General features: G+C 41.2%; 1 protein-coding gene across 6 annotated transcripts in view; it reads left to right on the forward strand.

The window, feature by feature from the left end:
• LOC121914666 (BTG3 associated nuclear protein) overlaps positions 1–18132 on the forward strand; it is a 153515-nt gene that overhangs the window by 14970 nt on the left and 120413 nt on the right. For all 6 annotated transcript variants that reach the window (XM_042438264.1, XM_042438268.1, XM_042438269.1 and 3 more), the window contains one exon: positions 572–771. In XM_042438264.1, coding sequence (XP_042294198.1) covers positions 572–771 — 200 coding nt within the window. The remainder of the gene's footprint in view (positions 1–571; positions 772–18132) is intronic.

The following is an 18132-nucleotide window of genomic DNA, read 5'->3' on the forward strand; positions in this document are numbered from 1 at the left end:
GAGACTTTAAAAAAGAAATTAAGCGATAATCGAAACAGGATATTATTTTTACTATAAGTAGGAAAAAGGCTCTTTCCCCCCACAATGCTTCTCTTCAGTGATTTCTTTAAGGCTACTGCTTTGAATGCAGTAATTGCAGAAAAGAGGTATATAAGTACATTTGCTTTGCTTCAGATGCAAACCAACTTTCTATCTTACTGTTGCATTTTGTTTCCGAAAGCACCCAATATGCTCTTAAAATAGCTTCATTTAAAAAATACCGTGTTGGGCTCTTTCTTTCTTTCTTTCTTTCTTTCTTTCTTTCTTTCTTTTTTTGATGGAAGCTAGAATAATTGATAAATTCAATTTGGGGAGAGGCCCAGGATAACAAATTAAAAAAAAATTAGAATGAAACTTACAGGTAATCCACCTATAAGTTATCCCATCTGTTTTGCAAATGTTTGCATTTATTGTCTGGGTGGCCTGACGTTGCCTGGAATGCTTGTAGTATTTAGCATTTGATGCATTAAGTGTTGTTTGGTTTGTAGGTTCTTAACTCTTGTTTACGTATTTGGTTGCTTCTCCTCCGTAGTCGTTTCTGTATTCCATCAATCAAACAATATGCCTGCGATTGGACAGCATTGAAGCCAAACTCCTTGCCCTGGATGCCACCTGCAAATCTCTGGAAGAGAAACTGGATCTTGTCATGAACAAGCAGCATAGTCCCATTCAAGTCCCCATGGTTGCGGGCTCCCCACTTGGCGCTACCCAAACATGCAACAAAGTGAGATGGTAAGACCAGATTGCAACTGAAGATGGCATATGCTGCCTCCAAGGCATTTGTCTGGCGCTGGCAAATTGGGGAACCTTTCTGGCTAACTGTCAGTTTAGAATGAGACATAGATTCTTCTTGATGGCATTTGTTTTGCTAGTTTAGCAAACATGCTTCCGAAGAGTCAGGATTTAGCACAGTGTAATCAGAGCATGCAAGATACAGTACACATAAAACAAGTGAAATCTAGAAAGGTGTTGCTGGTTCTCACACATAGTTTGATGGTACAAAATGTGTTACAGTAGTTGCTGAACAGGCTTCTCTTTGCTTTCTTTGGAGGGTTATCTGTATGACTAGAAAGCTTCTCTTCTCCTCTCTTGCCTTTTTTCTGATGGAATAATTACTCTGGCTTTACCTTGTGTGCTTTATTCTCAGTTACACAGTCCTCCATTGGAACAGCTCCTTTTCACCATTCCATATCCACAGTCTTAATGATATTTGTGCGTGTGTTAGACATTTATTGGCAAGCTCTCTGCAAGTTTACCGAATATTTTTTCTGGTATGTGCTGCTAGAAAGTGATTTCAGTATTGCAGGTGCCCTGGATACATACAGAAAGAAGCTGTTCTCTTTTGACTCCGTCATGACAGCCTTGCACATCCGTAGCACAGAACATCTTTTGTTGACATAAATCCCTCTCGTATCTGATTTGGCATCCGTGTTTAGCCTTAATCCTCTCCTGGATGGCTTCTTCCTTGGTTTCTTTCCAAAACTGCTCCTCTCTCATGCCCAGTTTTAAAACATTTTGGGGGGGATGATAGTCAGGGATGTCAGTTTACTTCATGAGTGTACAGTTAAAATCTTTGCTTCTTTTTTTAAATGCATATATTCTGACCTTATTACTGGATTTATAAAGTACTGATTGTCTCAGGTGTATCAATCTAAGATCCCAATCCCTGGCTAATTTATGAATGTGGTATTAGCAATCTTTTATCTACCTTTGGAGATTGTGAAGGGATTTTGCTTCTCGCAGGACTACATATTCTAGAGTTTGGGGTTGCTTCATTACTACTTGAGGATAAGCCGTAAAATGTAAAAATGTTCTCCTTCCTAGCTTGGGTGGGAAGCAGAATTTAGGTCAGCCATCATATCCATGATGCACTTGTAAGAGACAGTTATTTATATGATATCCGTTTCCAGTGAAGTGTGTAATCTTCAGCCTTTCCTCCTTGCGTTGGTCCCTTTTGCTGAAAATAAACTTTAAAGAAGATTTCTGCAGCCAGATAACTTGGTTAGAAACCCAGGAAAGCATGTCCAGCGATTGTCATCCGTCACCTCTTTTTATTGCCTAGAATCTAACTCCTCTTTGATAGTTTTCACATGCGTCCCTTGGTAGTTTTTTAACTTGGGAAGTCTTTGAGAGGCATTCCAAGGCAGTTTAGCAGTTTCTCTCTCACCTGGGGAAGTACTTTTGTTGAAAACAATTTCCCCCCAGGCGGATCGAAGATGACGTCTACGTTATATACGGTGGTGATGAACAGTTCTGCTCTGTCATTAAATGCCAGCAAAATGAGCCTTTTTGTTTTATGGGTTCCCATAAATATCAGCTTCCATACGAGAAAGCAGAAATGCTGTAGGTAGAAAAGAGCAGGGGAAGGTTGTTATCGCTTGACTTATATTTAAGAGCCTTTCATTAGATTTGTGTGCTTTCCTAAATTACTTTGCCCTTTGGGTTTAAAGCAAAACTGGTTTGGGATTCCCCCTCCTGGGAGGCATTTCTCTTCTATGTATCAGTCATATTTCTTTTGTAGCCTCTATTTATGAAATACAAGTAAGAGGCGTCTTATGCCACTCGCTGCTTCCAGTCCCAAACTAGCCTCAGGAGTTTGAAAGCAAATAAAGAATGGTTATACTGTGTTCAGTGCTCTGCTTTTCTGGAATCATTACATTTTCTCTCGTGTTGAGTTCATCATAGAGGTGTTTGAAGACTCTGTTTCTCTGGTGAAAATGATAACTGCAGCCCAGTGACTTGGTGCATTGGGAGGAGATGATATAGGAATCACTTTCTGATAGAGTAATTGGACTTTTGATAGAGCTTAGGACCGCTGTTGTCTGCAGTTCATCCATGATGCCACACAGGAATGTAAAAGTACAATGAATAATGGCCAGAATACTTGTAATGTATCAATTATACAGTGCACCCATGTCATACATGGCTTTCAGCATATGCTGAAAGCTGTGCAGGAGTGCAAGGGGCAGCGCGTCCCATTCGGATGAATGTGGTGTGCAGCCGTGGTGCACACGCGCCACTGCATGCATAAACCCCATGCACTTGAATGAGGCTTGAGCATGTGCGGTATTTGGCTTATGTGGGGGGGGGGGGCCCGGAACGGATCCCCTGTGTAAGCCAAGAGTGGACTGTACTAGTGGTCCTCAAACTTTTTATCCTTGGGAATCCCCCTTTTATATCTATATGCAGATGTTGCCCCCCCTTGACTTAGTATATGAATAAAAATATTTTGCTTTCTTAGTGTGTATATTTTAATTCACACATTTCAAGTACTGTATATTCATATTTCAGCATTTTATAAGGAAATAACCTTGATCAAATTAGAACAGTTTTATTGAAGTAAATTCAGTATTTAACTCAATGCCTGTGTAAGTTTTACACATTAAAAAGTTTGGGAGAATGAGGAGGAGGAGGAATGAGGGCCTCTAAATCTCCTGCTCCCCTTGAGCAACTCTTTCGCGTCACTCCTAGCGGTCCTGCTCCATCAGTTGAGAACCACTGCCTTAAACCATTTGCCCTCCTGTTCTAGGAGTTCCAGTTCTCCTTGTCTAATCCCTAAACAGTAGGCTCTTCCCACCTGCGGATCTGAGCATCCGCAGACAGCAAGCCCTGCTGTTTTCAATGCCGGCACATGTGTGCCATTGAGGACTTGAAGTCCCATGTTTGTTCTTATCCGTGGGAGGGGAATCTGGAATGCATTCCCCCATGGATACGGAGGGCCGATTAACAGTGGGCCCTTGTTATCCATTGGGGTTTGGTTCCAAGATCCCCCGTGGATAACAAAATCTGTGGATGTTCAAGGCCCATTAAATATAATGACGTAGCAAAATGGTGTCTCTTATAAAAAATATTTGAAATGTATACTTTTTTTGAACATTTTCAAACCATGGATGCTTGAATCCATGTATAAAAAATCCGTGTATAAGAAGGGCCGACTGTACTTGGCAATTCTCTCACAATGTCAGAATTCTCAGTCCAGAGAACATAGTTATAGCTTTTCAAAGTACGTAGAAAGTGAGAGATGTTTAAAAACTCACATCCCCATGTATGTGTTTGTCACCCATTCCCCCTCTCATGCATTCCCCTTTAAAAAAACAGCGCCATAAGGTCCCTAAAAAAACAGCGCCATAAGGTCCCATAAGTAAGTTGTAGTAGTGATTAAAAATAGATAGGAAACAAATATGTAGTTTTTACCCTTATCTACAAAGCCAGGCTTATCTTTCTCTAAGACGGTGTGGACGTTTACATCTGCTCCTATTTATTTTTGTTGCTAAATTAATATAATAGAAGGGGTGCTGTTTTCACATTTGTGTTTTACCATGGAGCCTTACATCAGATAAGAACTGTATACCTTTTCTTTGGAGAGAATTGTTTATAAATGCGAAATGTGGCAGCAGCAACAAGAAAGGGTTTTGCGACATCTTAGAGATGAACACATTACTTGTGCCCTAAGCTTTTTTTAGGCACAAGCCTGCTTCCTCAGATGAAGCATGTGTTCCTTCTACTTTAAATATATTTTTTAAGATTGACACTTCAATCCAAAGAGCTGCGCAGCTAGGTCCATATGGCTAACCAGCTGGCATTTCATAAACTTGACCAAGTTGCACCAGGCTTTGAACATTCACATAGATATCTTTCACACTCACATGCTGGATTCAGATCTTCTACAGACGCGTCTCACTGTTTCCCTGGCCATCATCTGTTGTTGTTAATCTGAAGAACAAGGAAAGTTCATCACTTTCCTGGTGAGGTTAGAAAGGCGAGACGCTTGTATCCACAACCTTTTAAGGCCTGCCAGTGCATTTCTCAGTTCGAACGTTAAAATGTGTAGCTCTTGACTCGGCGGATTGCTAGGCTCTCCTTGATGATCTTGTGTTCTGCCATAATAAACACCAGCTCAGATTTATATTCAGTACAGTACTTGACATGTAGCTCCTGGTTGCGGTAAGTTCGCTGTCCTTTTCAAGCCAAAGGTTACCAACCTCAGGAGGTGAAGGAGCTTTTCAACTTTCAGAGGAACACATTGTAAGATGAAAACTTGTTTGTTAAGATTGTTTGGTGAAAGGCTTTCTCATTTGTTCTCCATTGGGCTTGCTTACTTGGAAGCAAGTCTCAACGTTTTCTATAGGGCTTACTTTTTAGAAAGTATGTTTAGATCCGTATGCCTTAGATTCTGAGAATAACATGGCAGCCACTGAGACTCTTTGCGTTTCACTAGCAAATTGCAACTTTGCTGAGGTGTTCTGGAGTTAGTTTTATGTGGGGTTTTTGGGCTGTGTGGACATGTTCTAGAAGAGTTTATTCCTGAGTTTTTGCCAGCAGCTTTTTGCCAGAAGCAGATGCCAGCCACAGATGCTGGCAAAACATCAAGAATAAACTCTTCTAGGACATGGCCAGATAGCCCGAAAAACCCACAAAAAACTATGGATGCTGGCCTCCAACTTCACATTGTTCTGGAATTCATTGGAGCCTCTAATGCATTTCTTTCATCTACCAAAACATTTTTTAGAAACAGACCCCCAAGGAGACCCTGTCCCATGTTCCCATTAAAGATTGCCTGGGAAAATGGGATGAAGAGAAGAGACTCCCCTGAAGATCTTAGCACCAGAGCAGGCTCTTATAGGAGGATACTGTTCATTAGGTATCCTAGACTCAATCCTTATAGGGCTTCATAACCTGTACTTGTTCTCAGTGTAGTAAGTTTAGCCTCTGCCATGAGGCAGATGGGCTTTGGAGTCTTTAGCATTAACAGCTGTCCAAAGGCATGAAAGGATTAATTTGTATTACTGACTTGGTTAGATGCCTTTTTGCACTGACTTGGCAGTTGTGGCTGGGAAGAAATACGCAGGTGGGGAATGGACTGGGGGAGTGAATTTTCTCTTGAATTAACCCGTTCTCATAGCTGTGAGTGGGGGGAGGTGGGTCACAGTTGCACATTTTGATTTGCTTTATTTGCTTCTGCACTAGCTAACTCTTGACAATTTATCTTCATTTGAGGTGCAGCCCAGACCTGGCCGCCTTATAGCCAGACATAAGGAATTGGATCACAAACCAGTGATAGTACAGATAGAATTATTTGTTTAGGGGTCCAGCTCTACCTTTGGCTGTGAGGGGATGCTGGATCTGGAATACTTCTCTGGTTTATACCATCTGCTGCATCATTTACCACCAGTAAGGCTTATCTTATAGCAGTGATGTGTGTCGGTATTTGGTGCTGACGTCTTGGGGTGCCCTGGAATTGCAGCCTCTTCCAGAATTGAATACCCACTTACTTCAGGTTCTGGGCTTTGCTACTTTCACTCAGTTCTTCCCTCCATTCTCCTTTAAAGTCGGTCACTGAGTTGCATAACAGAGGGGCTGTAATATGAGTCTGCTGGTTGTAACTGTAAGAGACCTTGGTGTGTGTGTGTGTTTTGTAGATGTAGCTGAGTGATGTGAAGTGCGACTTGTTTTTAAGATCTACCAGGTTGGGGTGTGTGATGTTGTGATGCTAATGGGATACAGCCTGTATTACATCTCTGTTAGGTCAGCTGGAATGCTTTTTGGCTCTGGATCCTGCTACACACACACACCCCTCTGCAACTCTGGTTATAGAAGTTCAGTCTTTTGTGATGCACACTATAGGAAGAGAAACTTGAGAAAGGGTTTCCAAAAAAAGACCCAGAGAAGGGAGTTATTGTAGCCTTGTAATTCAGTAACATGGGATGTGTGAAAAAGACCTACTGTGGTTACATATATTGCCCTTTGGAAAGCTATGTGCAAATCCGAACAGAAATATAGACTCAATAAATGGAATTAATGAAAACTTTAAGGGGAAAGTAATGAAGTTATACATATATACATTTGTCACTGGCACCAATATGTTAGCAGGCCTACCTTCTGGCTGTCAGCAGCAAAGCTGGGTGGGTGACCCCCTCCCAATTCCTTTTCTTTATATTTGAATTGCAAAGATGTTCACTGATCGCAATAAACCATCGCACAGCGTTGGCCAAGTGCTTTTGAAAAGGAAAATGGTTTTGTCAGTTTTAATCGCAAAAACTTCGATGGCTTCATCTCTGGGGTATGCGGTAATCCTCTGTTTCCTACACTTAGGGTAGCAGATGTGATAATTCACCCGATAATATACTTTCCACTCAAATGTTTGGTTTACATCTGAATTCTTTCTCCTTCCTATCCCTCCTCCCAAGTCTAAAGCATGCAGATGGGGGCTTTCTGTGTCATATATGGTAGGAACTTTATTCCACCCTTGTTATCTTGGTATATTTGGAACATTATTTGTCTGTCTGTGGGGTTAACACAACTCCAAATGTGCAACCTGACATCTGGAGCCCTTTTACATAATACAATTACAGTGTTGTGATTCCAGTTTTAACTACCATGGCTATATCCTGCACAATCCTGGAGTTTGTAGTTTGAGAGGCACTACACTTCTCTGGCTGAGAATTCTAAGTACCCACTCCCTAAACTGCAAATCCCAGGATAACATAGGAAGTTGCCATTGATTGCAGTTAAACATAGAGTTCTAACTGTGTAGTGTGAAAGTGTGTATGAGCCTTCGAGTCTCCTATCAACTTATGGCCACCCTATTAATTTTGTAGGGTTTTCTTAGGCAAGTGTTACTCAGAAGTGGTTTTGTCAGTTGCTTCCTCTGAAATATCGCCTACAGCACTTGCTATGGGTCCCTTTTAAGGTTGAAAACTAAGGCCCTGTACAGACCGGCTTGAAAGGCCAGCTGAGGGACGGAGTCGGGGCGTTGCATCCACATGATGCACGCCCCAGCTGGGCCCCCAGGGTGCCACACACCACTCTACACAGCGCATGGTGTCACCCCACTCCAGTGGCACTGGGTCAAGATGATGCAGTGCCGAAGGAGCGCCATATAGCCACAGCGCTGCAGCTATCACAACCTTTCCGGGGCGCAAAAAGGAGCAGCGTGCAGTTGCTGCGGCCCCAATCTTGCTGAAAAGGAGCATCCCCTAAGTCTGCTTGAAGGAGTGGTATTTCAGTGACTAAGGGATTAGATAGCATTTGGTTTATTGATCTATACCAATTTAAAGAATATAGTTTTATCCATAAGTGTATCCTCCCATAATCTGTCCCATCCCCAGATTGATCAACTGTATTGGTCCATGTTGCTCTGCTTGTGGCATAATCATGGCAATCAACATGTGATACATCATCCGATCATCTCACTCAGAATAATTGCCTAATGTTATGATGGGTAGATATATAGTCGGCCCTCTGTTTTCGCGGGGATTCGTTCTGATCCCCCATGAAAATGGACACTCGCAGATATTCAGACTCCATAGGCTTGAATGGGGCATGTGCCCATGAGCATGCATGAGGTGTGCGCCACGGGGACGCACCCCATTAAGAATAATGGAGATCACCCCTCCATAAATATTCAAGAGCATGGATTCAAGTCCACAAGAAAGGAGGGGCGACTATATTGTGGCTCCAGGTCTGTAATTACCTTGATAATAGTTACGTTCTGTATTGTTTTGCTAGAGGACAGTATTCCTTTTTGTTTTTTTACTTGATTAATTAATAATTAGCTTACTTGCTGTTCACCGCTATGATCTTTGGAATAGCGGTATATAAATAAAACAAATTATTATTATAATAATTCTGGACTAGATTGGCCTTTGGTCTGATCCAACATGGCTGATTGTAAGTTGGAAATCCTAAAAAGTTGCTGCTAGTGTATACTTTACTATGCTAGTTGGACCATGGTTTGACTCAGTATAAGGCGTGATTCCTACAGAAACCATAGGAAGCCACATGCAAAGCACCTCTGAAATTAACTGAAAGAAAGACGTTGGTAGCATGATCTTTCATTGACTTGAGCCTACATCCTTGGATATAACACTTGTTCCCAATGCACCTTGGAGACCTTCATCATATGTTGACTTGCCAAGGCAAAGTCCCTGGTGAGGTATCTCAAGTAAAGATTGTAAGCCTCGATGACACAAGAGCGGATTTGCCTCTTTTAATTCCACGACTTGTTCAATGCTTGTTCTCTTTGGAATTTTGCATTTGTTGCACTTAGGGGCGAAAGAGCCAAGCATGCCGTAATTTAGTGTCGAGGTATTACAATTCCTGGAAGAAATGTAGCCTCTTCCAATATGAGCATTTGGTTCTTGGGTTTCACAAGGTCAGTTTATAGAATTAAGAATAGCCGCTTAAAGCCAACACAGTTTATGGGACTGAGAACAGAGTACAATTATTCACGCAAACATATTGCAGAATTAGATTTGTCAAACCTTCTTGAACTGACCGAGATATGAACCACATTCACTTCACGTTTCCAAAGCCAGCTGCTATTAGCTAAATGGTTTCTAATGAGCCATTTGTTTTTAAATTGTTGAAGGCTTCGTGTAGCAAGTTGAGTGCTTTGGGCAATCGATAGATAAATAATAAGATCAAATAGAACTTGCTCGTTTTAATATGTGTCTTGGGGGGGGGGTTAGTGCATTTGAATTTTTAATCACATCTCTTGGGGCAAAGAACAATAACAAGTTTCATGTTGCAGGAGATTATGGCAAAAAGATCTTGTAAAAATCTCAAAATCTCTGCAAGCCAAAAAACTTCATAAAAGATTTTCAAAGAACGAAAAATTAACAAGGTGATAACCCTAACCAGAAATGGAACAAATATAAAAGCATCAAAGGGAGGACATTTGAGATTTTGTGTTGCGTTAGAAGGTTTGTGTTTCACTCTAACCAGTCAGACATAACAAATGCTTAGATGGGGGACAGAAAGAGTCTCGCCTTCATAAACCAGATGGTTTGGGTCTCTGTTTGTGTGACCACCGTACACATTTTTTCTGGGCTTATTCTTCTGGTACAACGGACTCATTGATATACTCCTCTAAGGAAGTATATCAGTGTGCTTGAATCCGTGTATAAAAAAATCTGTGTATAAGAAGGGCCGACTGTACTTGCACTTTGTGATTTGGAGGCTTTGGAGGATCTCACTGGACTAGGTAGGATTTTAGGATATTTGCAATTGGTTAGTAGCCTTGTGTAACCTCCAGATTGGCCTCCGAGATCTTATTCCTAAAGCTTGACATAACAGGAGGCTACTGCAGATCTCTATCTAGCCTTGGTGCTCAAGGACTGAGACTATTTAAGCTGACCGTTGCCTCCTGTGACCATCTCAAGCAGATGTGTATTTGTGTTTCCAGATCATTCCATTGCCAGCTGAATGACTAACTTAATAGGGCAATGTATAGAGATCTTGTAGCACCTTTGAGACTAATTGAATTATGAATTATGCATCTGGCGAAGTAAGTAGACTTTGTCTATGAAAGCTCATGCTGCCAACTTTCTTCTTTCAGTTAGTCTCAAAGGTGCTACAAGATCTCTCTACATACTAATTCTACAGACTAACACAGCTATATCTTTGGATATATCTTTGAATTCTACCATTAATAGGGTGATAGTCCCTTTTTGATTGAATTTCTACTGAGAAGATTTTTACAACAAGTAATGAAATAGGGGAGCCCAGGCAGTACAGTAATTCCTACTCTTATTGTCTCCTCCTGGTAAATAGGATGTATAATGGAAACTTTGCATGCAGATCTCATTGCTCTTGGGAAATTTGTGCTCATTTCTGTAAATTTGCTACCAGCAGAAGTTTCTGATGGATTGTAATCTGAGTGAAAAAAGGAGCAACCATCACTTGCATAATTCTGAAGGTCTTAGTAGATGTGAGTAGACTCACTTTGCCATCAGATTGGAAGAACTGCAAGATGTTTCCTGGTTAACAGTAAACAGAAGGGGGCAGAAAAGCATTATATATAAAGCTGAACCTTTGGCTTTGAGAACTGAAAATGCTTGGCAAGTATAGTCTTTGCACATGGGAATTGGGTTGGCAGTCCAAGCTTTAAAAGCCATCTTCCATATGATGTGGCTATAAATCAAGCAATGTGACACTCAGGGTGTCCTTTTTAAAAATCAAGAGGCGGACGAGAGCCTGTAGGTAAAGTGTGACTAGAAAGAATGGACAGGCAGAATCCCCCTGGTATACAGAAAACATTTGAGCCATCAATAAGTCTGATGGTTTATCACGCACCATATGAATCTGAATATGTAGCACATGTCCTCCATTCTGAATGTCTGGTAGAAAAAAGAATGTCCTTGTCTACAGTAATAAATGCTCGTACAGTGTACTTTCAAAAGTTAAATATAGCAATGGGAAGGCTGTTAATTTCTGAATCCCACTTAGTTCATTTGGGAGAAGTTAAGCAGAACCCAGAAGATGAATAAGTTGGGTTGGCCTCGTTTCCAACAAAGAAGATTTGGGGATTGTGTCATCCAGCCCATCATCCATCTGTCTTCTGGTGGGTTTCTGATCTTTTTTCCCCTCTGTCACAATCTTAATTAAAAATGTTTTATTTTAGGAAGGCTTTACATAGCTTCTGTCTGCACACCCTCCCTTCCTGCTTTTTATGTATGGATGACACAGTGGCCTCATTTGTAGATGGAAGTTTATTTCTTTCATACCATGCCTTTCTCCCAGTGTGGTATAGTGCTTTGACCATTGGACTATGACCCTGGAGACCAGGGTTCAGTTCCCCCACTTGTCTATGGAAATCCGCTGGGTGACTTTGGATAAATCGCACCAAGAAAACCCCATGATAGGTTCTGCCTTAGAGTTGTCATAAGTCAGAAATAATAATAATAATAATAATAATAATAATAATAATAATAATAATAATAATAATAATAATAATACAATGGGCCCTTCCCTTACGTGGGGGATCCATTCTGGACCCCCCCGCCCCCGTGTAAGGGAAATCCCACGTAGGCTGGCACCCCATTAAAAGTAATGAGATCGTGCCCGCACTGCGGATGCGCACCCCATTACTTCTCCCAGGCATGCCAAGGCTTTTTCCGGCACGGCTTTCAGCATATCCTGAAAGCCACATATATGGCCCCCACATATGACACGGGTGCACTGTATTAATTTTATTTCTCACTCGCCTTTCCTCACAACTCCAGGTGGGTTACAACTAGTTAAGACACAATCATTACATATGATTTGAAATGATTTGAAGGCACACAACAATGTTTTCTCCCAGCAATGGGATTCAAAGTGACTGTACATCTTTTAAAAAACACAATTGTTGTTTTCTCTCAAGGTGTTTCTGACTAATTGGTCTATAGGGAAAACTTTTGCAGTTGAACATGTCCTTTCTGTGCCCCTTTTATCCAATTGATGGTTATGGTAGGTAATGCTTCTGTATTACAGCTCTGTATTAAATGGCCTCCCTGGAGGGGAACAAACCATGACAGACTTTGTTTAAATAGGGGTTTTCCAGTTTGGGTGGTGAAGTTGGGGTTTGAAATCTGTAAATCATTCCCATCTACATGTCTGTTGCATTCAAAGGGGGTCTTTGTAGAGCTAGAGCTGAGAGGATAAACCCCAACATAAATGTCTTCTGTAGCTGAGAGAAAGCCACAGGTTTTGCTGCATAGCTGAGCCGAAATTTTTTGGGGAGGGAGAAAAAAAACAACATACTTAGAATGTTTTAATAAATGCTGCTCTTTTCTAACTGTTCAGTTTTGCAAAACTGACCACAACTGCATAAAGCTTTCAAGTCCGTGAGTCACATTGGGTGGACAGCTGGTATGTTTTGGCTTCCGACCATAAAGGGCATAATAACCACAGAGGGCATCATTATAATGTCTGGCTTGTTGTCCAGATGCTCCAGACGCCAGTGAAGCAAAGAGAATTTTCTAGGTGTGAAATTAAGAGCTCCATGGGTTCTCTCTCTCTCTCTCTGTATATAGTTTTGTGTACATTTGCCAATCAGCTTTTTAAAGTTTTGTATCCTGGGTGGTTTTTAGCTGTATTGTTTCAGTCTGTGGTGCAAGCTGCTTTGGGTCCCATATGAGAGCAAAGTGGGTTATAAATTAATTGTGTTGTTGTTGTGTGCCTTCAAGTCAATTTCAACTTATGGTGATATTAACTTATGAAAGGTGAATCTGTCATAGGGTTTTCTTAGCAAGTTTCTTCAGAGCAGTCTAACCATTGCCATCCTGTGAGGTTGAGAGAGTGTAACTTGTGCCTTCACCTCCTCTTTGACTTACAGCGATCCTCTCCTGGGGTTTTCTACAAGATTTATTTTGCAAGGAGACTTGCCATTGCTTTCCTTTAAGACTGAGAGAATGTGATTTGCCCAAGTTCACCCACTGGGTTTCCATGGCTGAGCAAGGATTTGAACGTTGTTGTCCCAGAATCTGTCCAACATACAAACCACCATCCTATGTTAGCTCTGTAACACATATTGTCTACAATCTCCTGAAGATCTTTCTCTGAAGATGCCAGCCACAGATGCTGGCGAAACATCAGGAATAAACTCTTCTAGAACATGGCCACATGGCCCGAAACACCCACAAAAATCTGTGGATGCCGGCATGAAAGTCTTCAACTAAACAAATGGGTCCTTGAACAGATCAAGCCCGAACTCTCCCTGGAAGCCAAGATGATCAAATTGAAGTTGTCGTACTTTGGGCACATCATGAGAAGACTTGACTCAAGACAATAATGCTGGGAAAGGAGGAAGGTTGGAGAGAGAGAAGAAGACCATCTTCTAGATGAATAGACTCAATCGGGAAGACATGCCATGAAACTACAGGGCCTAAGCAAAGCAGTGGAGGACAGGAGATGTCTTGGAGATGTCTCATCCATAGGGTCACCATGAGTTGGGGTCGACTTGAGTGCAGTTAACAAAAACAACATACAGATGAATGCAGCAGCAACTGTTCCATACATTTAGAAGCAGTGGCACAAATCTGTTAATTGGATCTACTTCCAGGGCAGGTGCTGAAATGGTCTCACTGGCTAATCTTTGACATTGGTCTAGAGCAGTGGATGTCAGCCTTTGGGCCTCCAGTTGTTTTGGACTTCAGTTCCCAGAAACCCCAGTCAGCATGCTCATTGTTCAGGAATTCTGGGCGTTGGAGTCTCAAAAATCTAGAGGACCAAAGGTTGAGAAACACTGGTCTAGAGAATCAGTCTTTTCAAAAATTCAAGGTACCATCAACCATATTTGATAAAAGTAATCTGTTCCCAAAACACTGCATTTTTGACAGTTTCATCCCCAATCCTAAAAATCTCACAACTCCTCTATCCACCCAAGTAGTTCTATAAATAGGCTGCTACTCTGCAAGAATCAACTTTTGTTCAAATTGTTCCTGTACGGGTTTTTCCTTAAACCTCCTTTCCCATCATATCCGACTCCTCTGAATGCCTAGCTTGCGGGGGGCGAAATGTCAGTGGATTCCTTCTGAGATCTTCCGCCCACCCTTTCCCCTTTCCTGCCAGACTATTAAAAGTCATCTCAAGGAAGCCGAGGAGAGTGATGCCATTTGAAGGGTGCCAAAAGCCCTCTTCTTTTTATTGGCCGTCTTTTGGATGAGTGACAGGTTATTGGCCAAAAAAGCCGCAAGCGAGTAGAGATGGCTGTGAGTCACACATACACTTTCCATGTTAAAAGTTGTCTCTGGCAGGAACTTGTTTGCAAAATACAAACGCGTTTTTCCTCCCCTGAAAGCAGAGGCCAATATTATGACTGCCTGAAAAATCTAAACCTGTTGCTTTATTAATAGATTAAGTAATGGTTCAGGTTTATTGTCTTTAAAAACATCTAAGTTATTTTTGTATTCCCTCTTCTTCTCCCATATTGAGATGGCTGGCGGACTGGCTAATTCTGAATGTTCGTATGATCAGCAGCTCCAGAAGACAAAAGGGTCTCTGCATTCCCAATATATCTGAGAAGTGTCTAAATTGAGTTTTATGCCCCTCTTTCTCTCCTTCCTTCCTTCCTTCCTTCCTTCCTTCCTTCCTTCCTTCCTTCTCCCTTTGGATGTGGACACCCAAAAACACAGGTTGAGTCTCCCTTATTCGAAATGCTTGGGACCAAAAGTGTTTTGGATTTTGGCATTTCTGCGATCTTGAAATATGTGCATATACATAATGAGAGACCCAGGTCTCAACACAAAATTCACCTATGTTTCATATACACCTTATACACATAGCCTAAAAGTAATTTTATACACATTATTTTTAATAATATTGTGCATGAAGTATATTTTGTGTGCACTGAACCATCAGAAAGCAAAGGTGTCACTCTCAGCCACCCATGAAGAAAGTTGGGTTTTGGAATAATTTGGATTTCAAAATTCCAGATAAGGAAGACTCAGCCTGTAATACTCATTGATGAGGGTTAGCTTGGATAATACATTTTATTGTAAACGTTCCTGTGACTGTACCATCTTGAAACATACTTTAAAAGAAGATTTAAGAATGGTGCTTCTTCTCCTTCATAGCTTTCTCCATCCTTGGCAAGCTTTGATTAGTGGCTTACAATTTTTTGCTTGTAGCAAGCCATAGGTTGTTGTCTTATCCAAACCTGAAAATGATGGTTTGGTGCACACCAGGATTGGGAAGGCAACATAGTCTGGAGGACGTGGAAATTCCTAGATAGGTTGTTCACTCAGGTTAAAATATAGTGGTTTTTTATTTGTCGTTTTCCCACTTTCATGGGAGTCCTGTGCTCCTAAAACCAATGACTGTGGAGGGGGCCGCTGCATTTTAAAAAGCATCTTTGTAGAATCATAAAGTCGGTAGAGACTGCAAGGGCCATCCAGTCCAATCCCTTGCCATGCAGGAATTCACAATCAAAGCATCCCTTACAGTTGGCCATCCAGCCTCTGTTTAAAGACATTTAAAGAAGGAGACTCTGATTCCACTGTTGTACAACTTTTACTGTCAGGAGGTTCCTCCTAATGTTTAGGTGGAATCTCTTTTCCTGTAGTTTGAATCCATTGCTCCTGGTCCTATTCTCTGGAGCAGCAGAAAACAAGCTTGCTCCATCCTTGATATGATACTCTTTCAGATACTTAAACAGGGCTATCATATCACCTCTTAACCTTCTCTTCTCCAAGGCTAAACATACCCAGCTCCCTGAGTCTCTCTCTTCATGGAGCATGCACTCATGTTCTCCTTTCACCCTCACCTGCAGAACAGTATAGACTGGCACCTGTGCGCACCAGTGGCCAAACGCATCTTCCGCATCCCACTTGCTCAGTCTCTCTCAGCTTCCTTTTGAATAGCACATTCATATGCCATATGTGAAGAGCCATTTCAGCTGCAAGATTTTTCCTCCAGGTTTCTTAATGAATCCAGCACATGCCGTATCAATGGCTGCATTTAGAAGTTCACCCGTTCACGGGGCTTCAGTATTACGGCTTGGATCTTGGCACCTCTTGTTTGTACAAATGAAGCGGCGAGCGAATGCATCACGCACGTAGCTCCAGTCAGTTAGAATTGCTTTTTGCCAGAAATTTTACTGAGCTGAAGGAGGATACGTGTGGCCTAATTCAGTGTCACTTTGGAAAGGGAACGCTCAAGTTGTTTTTTTTTTTGGGGGGGGGAGGAAAGGATGACAAGAGGAGCTCGACAGAGTCAGATTCCCTGCAATGCAGAGGAACCATAGCCCTTTGCGCTCATTAAATTAATTACTAATGGCTTATATCAGGACATTTCTTTTCCTTTCATTTTAAAGTTGTTTTAAGTTAATTAAATGCCATCAGGCACACTTTAAAATGGTCTACAAAAATGAATTAGTTCTTTTTTGGAAGAAAAAAAAAGGAGGACTTTCCGATTTTTATATCAATTTTCATTAAAAAAAAAGACTTTCTATTCAAAGGAAACTACAGAATGAGCAAAAGCCTGAGGTCTCCATAAACGGAAGCTTAATTTTATTGCATTTATCTCTATGGCTGCAATTAATTATTCAGAGTGTTCATTAAAATTACAGTCTTGGTAAGTGACACTTTTTAAACAGGCATTCCGAGTTTATTGAAATTGAGGGATCTGGGCGATAAAAGAATTGGACATCCAGGAGGACAGCAATAAAGTATCTGAATGGAGGTTCATAATGCCATTTGAAATTCACAAGTGGAATGTTAGACACCTGAAATGTTTTTTTTGGGGGGGAAACATGAAAGAGTCCAGATTAGCCTGCTCTCCATTGTGGGACCCTCTCTTTGGCCCATTTTAATTGGAGTGCTGCTTTCTGTATGCATGCAAATAGATGCATATGCAGGGCTGACCTTTAGCTGAAGTGAATACAGAAACCTGTTCTTGCAGAAATATCATTATAACAGTGCATGCTGTGGATTACTTGACAGTGCAGAGTATACATTCTTTATTCAATATTCCCTGAATACTATTGTTCTAAAATGATTAGAAGAGTCTTGCTGTTTCAAAGTCAAAGCCTATCTAGCATAACATTCTGTTCATACACTGCCCAACCAGTAGCCTGTAGGAAACTTACCAGCAGGACATGAGTGTAACATCTCTCTCACATCCCACTGCCACTGATACACAGTTGGCCCTCCATATCCATGGATTCTTCATCCATGGATTTCAAAAAGATATAAATTCTAAAAAGCAAACCTTGATTTTGCTCTTTTATACAGGGGACACAGTTTTACTACGGCAATGGATTTAATGGGATTTGAACATCCATGGATTTTTGTATCCATGGGTGGTCCTGCAACCAAACCCCAACAGATACCAAGGGTCTGCTGCATAGAGAGGGATACCATCCATAGCACATCCCAACCTCCAAGAAATTGTCTAGATCCCTTTTTAAACTGTCTACGTTAGCAACCATCACTACATTTTGTGACAATGAATTCCACAGTATTAACTCTACATGTGGTTCTGTCATCTGTCCTGATTCTCCCACCGTTCAGCTTCAGGGGGTGACCCCAGGCTATAGTAGCATCTTAGAATTTTAGAGTTGGAAGGGCCATATTTTAATGTAAGCCGTATTTTAATATATCCTGGGAGGAGCAGGATATTATTAATGTTGTTGTTGTTATTATTATTATTATTATTAGTATTAGTATTAGTATTATTATATAGTCTAACCTCCTGCCATGTAAGAATACACCATTAAAGCACTTCCAAATGACTACGTTGGTTGAAAACCATGCAAGAAGTACAGCCCACCACTTTCTGAAGCAGTCTGTTCCACTCTTGAGTAGCTTTGAGCAGCCAAAAGTTCTTTCA

The sequence above is a fragment of the Sceloporus undulatus genome, chromosome 8, assembly GCF_019175285.1.
Source record: "Sceloporus undulatus isolate JIND9_A2432 ecotype Alabama chromosome 8, SceUnd_v1.1, whole genome shotgun sequence".
Classification (NCBI taxonomy): domain Eukaryota; kingdom Metazoa; phylum Chordata; class Lepidosauria; order Squamata; family Phrynosomatidae; genus Sceloporus; species Sceloporus undulatus.